The 6,473-nt window shown below is 48.3% G+C and overlaps 1 protein-coding gene and 1 long non-coding RNA gene across 8 annotated transcripts in view; one reads left to right on the top strand and one right to left on the bottom strand.

The window, feature by feature from the left end:
* Positions 1-241: 241 nt before the first annotated feature.
* PCBP1 (poly(rC) binding protein 1) lies at positions 242-2,024 on the bottom strand. The gene has a single exon (XM_045446356.1). It carries the CDS (start codon positions 1,696-1,698, stop codon positions 628-630), a length of 1,071 nt encoding a protein of 356 aa, XP_045302312.1. The 5' UTR covers positions 1,699-2,024; the 3' UTR covers positions 242-627.
* Positions 2,025-2,583: 559 nt separating this feature from the next.
* The window catches only part of LOC123580916, a 62,294-nt gene continuing 58,404 nt past the window's right edge, over positions 2,584-6,473 (top strand). For 2 of the 7 annotated variants that reach the window (XR_006703528.1, XR_006703529.1), the window contains exons 1-2: positions 2,584-3,044; positions 3,859-3,947. This is a non-coding gene — a long non-coding RNA (uncharacterized LOC123580916). The remainder of the gene's footprint in view (positions 3,045-3,858; positions 3,948-6,473) is intronic. The other 5 variants (XR_006703530.1, XR_006703527.1, XR_006703531.1 and 2 more) reach the window with 3 other exon arrangements.

Here is a 6,473-nt window from a genome sequence, read left to right as displayed (position 1 = left end):
GGGCAGAAACCTCTCTCTGGAACTTGGCTGGAGGGATGTCACTCTCCGGGAGAGCCCCTCTGTCTCTGCAAATATCCCAAAGCAGGCCCAGCCTGCCATGTTCCTTTGTTGGGACAGAAAGGGAATGGAATCTTACCAATAGGTGAAAAGGGCTAGAAAGAACACCAAGGATGGGCCCAACCTTCTCCCTACAAAGGCCTAACGCTAACAGGGAAGGGAAAAAAAAGCACCAACAAAGAGCTTAAGATAGTAGTTCCCAGCTTTTTCAAATATGAAGCATTTTTTAACCAATCCATTTTTTAATTTTTAAATTCTTGACATTACAGAACTAAACTGAAATTTATTAACATTCCACTCTTACATTTCTTATCGACAAACAGAAATAAAATTCATGAGCCAAAAACCCAAAACAAAACTAAAAACAGGGAAAAGCTTATAAAACTAAATATGGATCCCAGCATTAACAGCTGAACAGAGAATGTGATTTTTAAATTCTTAGCGGATGATAAAGTTGTGTAGAAACTGAACACTTACAAATTATTTAAAACCTGGAATCACTGACCAGAAATTACACAGTTGGATCATGGGAAAACAGCAGAAAGGGGTTATAAGTGAACCTACACTGTTCTAGCTGCACCCCATGCCCTTCTCAGAGGAAAGCCTGGCATTGATTAGATATTGGGCCAGACTAATACTGGCAGCAGAACCAGTGATAGTAACCTGCCTACCAGAAGAGCCTTCCACTGGATTGGCAATTTTGATCTGGGCCCCGGACATCTGGCGGATCTCATTAATGTTGGCGCCTTGGCGCCCGATTATGCAGCCAATTAAGTTATTTGGAATGGTGAGTTCATGGGTCGTTTGAGTAGATGCATCCAAACTTGCCCAATAGCCTTTCACCTCTGGAGAGCTGGAGTCAATTCCGGCGAATCCGGTCCCGCCGTGCATCATGGCAAAGTGAGACTGTTGTCTTGCCACCTGGTTCAGCTTGGCCAGATCGAGCGGAGAAATGGTGTGTTGTCCTTGAATCGAGTAGGCATCTAGAGGTGGTCCCTCCAGGTCATGGGTGGCATGGGGGTAGCCCGCAGCGTCGCTGCACCGATCTTGGCCGCCCGCACAGATGACTGGAGAGCTGGCCGGCATGGGCTGGTACGGAATGGTCATGACTCTCCCTTGCGGAGACTGGGAGAGCGTCTCCAGCATGACCAGGCAGATCTGCTTGACACACTCGGTGACAGACTGCGGCACGCCAGCAATGGTGATGGCTCGCTCGGTGGAGTTGGGCAGCATATCCCCCGCCACCTGGACCTGGGCCCCCGTACTCTCGCGGATCTCTTTGATCTTACACCCGCCTTTCCCAATCAGGGAGCCGCACTGGGTGGCCGGCACCACCAGCCTCAGGGTGACCGGGGGCCTGCTGGCCGCCGTGCTGTTGGTCATGGAGCTGTTAATATCTTCTTCCAGCTTGTCGATGATCATAGCGAAGGCCTTAAAGATGGCATTGGTGGGGCCGGTCAGAGTGATGATTCTCTCCGGACAATTCCCCTCCGAGATGTTGATCCGCGCGCCACTCTCCTCGCGGATCCTCTTAACCGACTCCCCTTTCTTCCCAATGATGCTTCCTACTTCCTTTCCGTGCATAAGCAGCCGAATGGTGAGAGTCACATTTAGTCCACTTTCAGTCACACCGGCATCCATGGCGAGCGGCGGGCGGCGTTCGGGGGAGTTGGGCTCGTTACGTGGTCAAGTCTTTGGTGGCTGGCGGGGGGAGGGGAGGTGTAGGCCCAAAACTGCCGGCGCGAGGCGAGCGAGGGCCGCGGGAGCGAGCGGGCGCGGGCGGGAGGCCGCGGCGTCGTCGCAGGGGCGGGCGGCGGCGGCGGAGGGGGCGAGCGGGGCCGGGAGCGGCGGGCGGGCGGGTGGGCGAGGGCGCGGCGGTGGCGACTCCGGCGGCAGCCTCGGCGGTCTGGGCGGGGCGGGAAGCCCGCTTTCAACCCCGCGTACCCTCTGACCCCGGAAGTGCTTGCCGCGCAGGACCCCTTGAAAAAAACTGAGGACCCGTATTTTTTAGGTCACAAGATTGCGCCAACCTTCGCATGGTAGTTTAAAAAAAACTCTTTTAACAGCTTAGCATTGAAGATAAAGCCACGATGGGCAGAATCTGTGAGTCCGGCAAGGTTTTAAAACCAACGTACATTTTATTAACTCCAGCGGCACCGGCAGATGTTTGGGAATGTTAACGTTGTGAGTGGGGGCGACACATTATTTTCCCGCCTTACAAAAAGGGCTTGGATGCGGAGCGACACGGGCAGCCCCGGCGGTAACTGCAGGCGGCAGCTGGGACGCCGCCGGTTTAAAACGTGCGCGTGAGGCGGTTAGAGCGCGTGCGCGAGGGTGTGGGGAGACGGGAGGGGCAGCCGCGGTCTTCCGGGGGGGAGGGGCGGCGAGGCGAGGCTTGTGTGGTGGGCGCGTGCTCGCGCGCGCGCGCGTGGGCACGTGGGGCCCCTTCGCCCCAGGCGTCCGCGCGCCCCGTACCAGGCCCCCCACCCCTGTCCTGGTCTCCCCACGGCAGCTGGTGAGGAGAAAGACCGAAACCCACCCCTGCCAGCGCTAGAGTCGCGGCTCTGTTGATGACTTCTGGGAAGTGTTGGAAACAGGGCCTTAAAAAAAGAATGGCGTCCATTTACATAATGCTTTGTTTGCATTTTGCAAGTTTCTTTCGGTTGAACCTACAGAAATCCCACAGTGTCGTTTTTGTCGTGGCAGTCTCGACAGGCATTTAGGACAATGGTGTGCTCCTTTTGGGACCGCATTTAGTCAGGGTTGCTGACTAGTGCTTGGAGAATCCTTGCGATTTCCCCCCCACAGTCTTCACTTTCCCGCTTCTGCGTTTCGGCCTTTCCCCCGTTTCCCCTTTTGGTGCGATTGCCTCGCCCCGCTCCCCTTGGGGGCGGCCCCTGTCGGGCCCCGCCATCTTGGAAGGCCTTTCTTGCCGGTTCGCCACCGCACGTCCCTCTCGCCAAAGAAAGGTCGCTTGGGAGGCTCGTGTACGTTTATTTCTAGCCCTTTCCCTTTCCTTCGGCTAAGCCAGACAGAAAAGGCACACAGACAGACGTGTGCACAACGTGCTTCAGGATCCCTAAGGGAAAGCAGCTAACGTGGCGATCCCTCCGCCCCTTTCCTTCCCCACGGGGTGGCCGCCATGTTTCCAGAACACAAAATGGCGACACGTGGCCTGGATTCGTTGCCAACGAGAAATTGGGGTCGACCCGAAAGCTCCAAAATGCCCCCACCTCCCCACCCCGTGCGTGTTGGCCAGCGCCTTTCTCTCGCAGCCAGTGCTCTAACCACTCTGGTCCAAACCTAAGCTGCCGAATTTGAATGCATTTCCCCCATTAATTTGAAATGGGAATGTTTATAACTGTAAAATGTAGGTGTGATACCGAGTCTCTCATAGTCTTAAGTTTATTAACGGGTAATGGGGGGGCAGTGCCAGTGGATGATTTGGGCCCCCAGTTACCAAAGCATTTAGGAATCACTGCTTTAAGAAATAAGATGGGAAGTTACTGATTTCCTAGACCTCTAGCACAGGCTGGTGTGCTGGAGAGACTGACAGATGGTCTTATAAAATTTCTTAGAATTTCCATGAAGCAGTTTGGATACCTGTGACCATTTTCAGAAGCTAGCTGACCGGTGAACCTAAGTTTACCACAAGTGGTATTAACTTTCAGTATGGAGGGACAGATGTTATTGTGCATTTACCAGCGCAAGATCCTGTGCTAGCATTTTACTGCATACTATCTTTAATTTTTACAGTGATCTGAGGTAGGTGTTATCTTTTTCTCTCTCTTTTTCTAACAGATGAATTCACTTAGGCCCAGAGAGATGAAGTGACTAATTCAAGGTCACACAGTGGAGGATGGATTCCAGACCTTCTGATTTCCTTATTGGTGAGCACTTTCTCAAATTTTTCTGTAAGTCAGTGTTTTAAAATTTAAGTGCTATTTGAAGTTTAGGTGAGCTTGTCATTTAAAAGAACCTCTTAGGTAACCTTTTGGTGCATAGTCACCCGGTTTGTATCTTTTGGGGATTCCCAGCTTTTCCTGGTGTGAACTATACCTTGGCTCAAATGCTATTTAAAAATTTTTTTTTTAATTAAAAAATTGGTGTCTGGGTGAAAATTGGGAGTGGGAAATGATTCAGCCCTAACTCAAAGGCTGAAGTATGTGTCAGTCCAGCCTTGTCTGTGGCACATTCAAGTCTACCTGGCTCTGTGGGAGCAAGCAGTTTCTCTGACTCATTTGCTTCCTTTAGCTACCCGTGGGCACGACTTCCGCCTTCCTCACCCCAGTGTCCCAACCAAGTAAAAATAAATAATTTCACTTTGGCGCCAAGCCTCCATTTCTCTGCAAATATTGACAGAGCATGACAGTGTTAAGGAAATCATGGTCTATGAACTCTTCAGTGTAACGAATAACTTGTAGGTCAAGCAAGGAATATGTGCCTGAACAGGGCTCTACTTGTGTGGATGTTAGAGATGGAGAGAAGGGCTTTTTGCTTCTTTTAACTTGCATTAATGTCCTATATCATAGTTTTCAAAGTGCCTTTGCGTTACTTTGTGTAATTCTATAACCAACTTTAATTGGTGGGTACATTATAGCAACAATGGCAGTACTAGCATTAAGTGCTAACTTTGTGACTACACTGTTTGAAGCTTTATTCTGTATGTCATTTCAGTGGCTGTCACGTTTTTTTTTTTAAGTTTGTTTATTTTGAGAGAGAAAGAGTGTGCTAGTGTGCAAGTGAGCCCCTGAGTGGGGTAGGGGTATGTGTGTGTGTGTGGGTGGGGGCGGGGGGCAGAGAGAGAGAGGGAGGGAGAGAATCCTAAGCAGGCTTTGTACTGTTAGCATGGAGCTGGACTTGATCTCATGAACCCAACCATGAGATCATGACGTGAACCAAAATCAAGGGTTGGTTGCTTAACTCACTGAGCCACCCAAGTCCTCCCCTCCTTTTTTTTTAAGATTTTATTTTTAAGTAATCTATATACCCATTGTGGGGCTCGATTTCACAACCCCAAGATCAAGAGTCACGTGCTCCACTGACTGAACCAGCCAGGCACAGTTTTAAAAGTAACTGTGCTTTTAAAAGTAACTTACTTTTAAAAGTAAGCCATCAAGAGATAACATTTTTACAAAATAATTCATATATGCATAGGCATATGTAACAGAAACCAAATCTTTGTAAAACAGTATTTATTTTTACTGTATGTGGTGTACTCTGGTAATTTCTGTTCATTTACATGAAATAAAAAGGTGTATCACAACTGAAGTGACAAACCGTTATAAGGTTGTGACCAAAATGATTAATATACACATTTAATCCTCACAAAACTCCTGAGATGAAAGTGATGCAATTTATATTTTACAGAGATACAGAAAGGTGAAGGATTTTGTCTAACACACAGTTATTAAATAGTAAAATATGGATTTGAATTTGGGCAGTCTGAGCCCAGAGCCTGTATATTTACCACTGAGCTAGATGTGGTCTCTGCAGATGGCCTTGTCTTTAAGGGAGACAGAGTTGTTTAGGGAATTAAAATTATTAGTAAATGTTACAAACAAACTGAAGAAGCAACAAGAGAAATTCTATGTAATGAAGAGTTATATCCTTATTCAAAATACTCTGGTCTGTATGAGGTGCCTGGGTGGCTCAGTTGGTTAAGCGTCTGACTTCAGCTCAGGTCATGACCTCACAGTTCATGAGTTCAAGCCCTGCATAGGGCTCTGTGCTAACAGCTCAGAGCCTGGAACTTGCTTTGGATTCTGTGTCTCCCTCTTTTTCTGCCCCTCCCCTGCTCACACTCTGTCTCTCTCTGTCTCTCAACAATAAGTAAATGTGAAAAAAAGTTAAAACAAAACAAAATATTTTGGTCTGTATATCTGTCACATATTTATTTCCCCTGAAGAAAAATGTATACGTTGGGTCTTTCTTCCTGTCTATTTAAAGCCTTTTTGCCTGAAATTTTCCATTAATTCCTTCTTATCTGAGTACCTCCCTGATTTACTCACCTCTTCCTTCAATAAAGACTTCCCCTTCCCAGCCTCTCTGTTTCCCCCAGAGTCCTATAGCCCCCACGCCCCCCTGTAGGCTATGTTTGGCTGTTAATTAAATTGTAATCTGCATTGGTGTTGATAGTGTGTTGTACAGGTCATTGATGTCATGGGTGACCCAGAGATCTGGTAAAGAGGACATTGGACTTGGGAATCTGTGGCTCTGGCCCCTAGCTCCAGCTCTCCCACTGTCTAACTTTGAGAAGTCTACAACCCAGTTCAAAACTGGGCTTTGGTTTTCCCACGTGTAAAACAACAGATTAAATGATCTTTTCTAATTCTATCCAGGGAGTGATGATACTTGATGATCTTGGGTATCTCTGGGAGGGAGGAGGATTATGTAAATATTTTACTTATGGTAAA

The sequence above is a fragment of the Leopardus geoffroyi genome, chromosome A3 (genome assembly GCF_018350155.1).
Source record: "Leopardus geoffroyi isolate Oge1 chromosome A3, O.geoffroyi_Oge1_pat1.0, whole genome shotgun sequence".
NCBI lineage: Eukaryota > Metazoa > Chordata > Mammalia > Carnivora > Felidae > Leopardus > Leopardus geoffroyi.
This window is presented reverse-complemented; position numbering and strand designations above follow the sequence as displayed.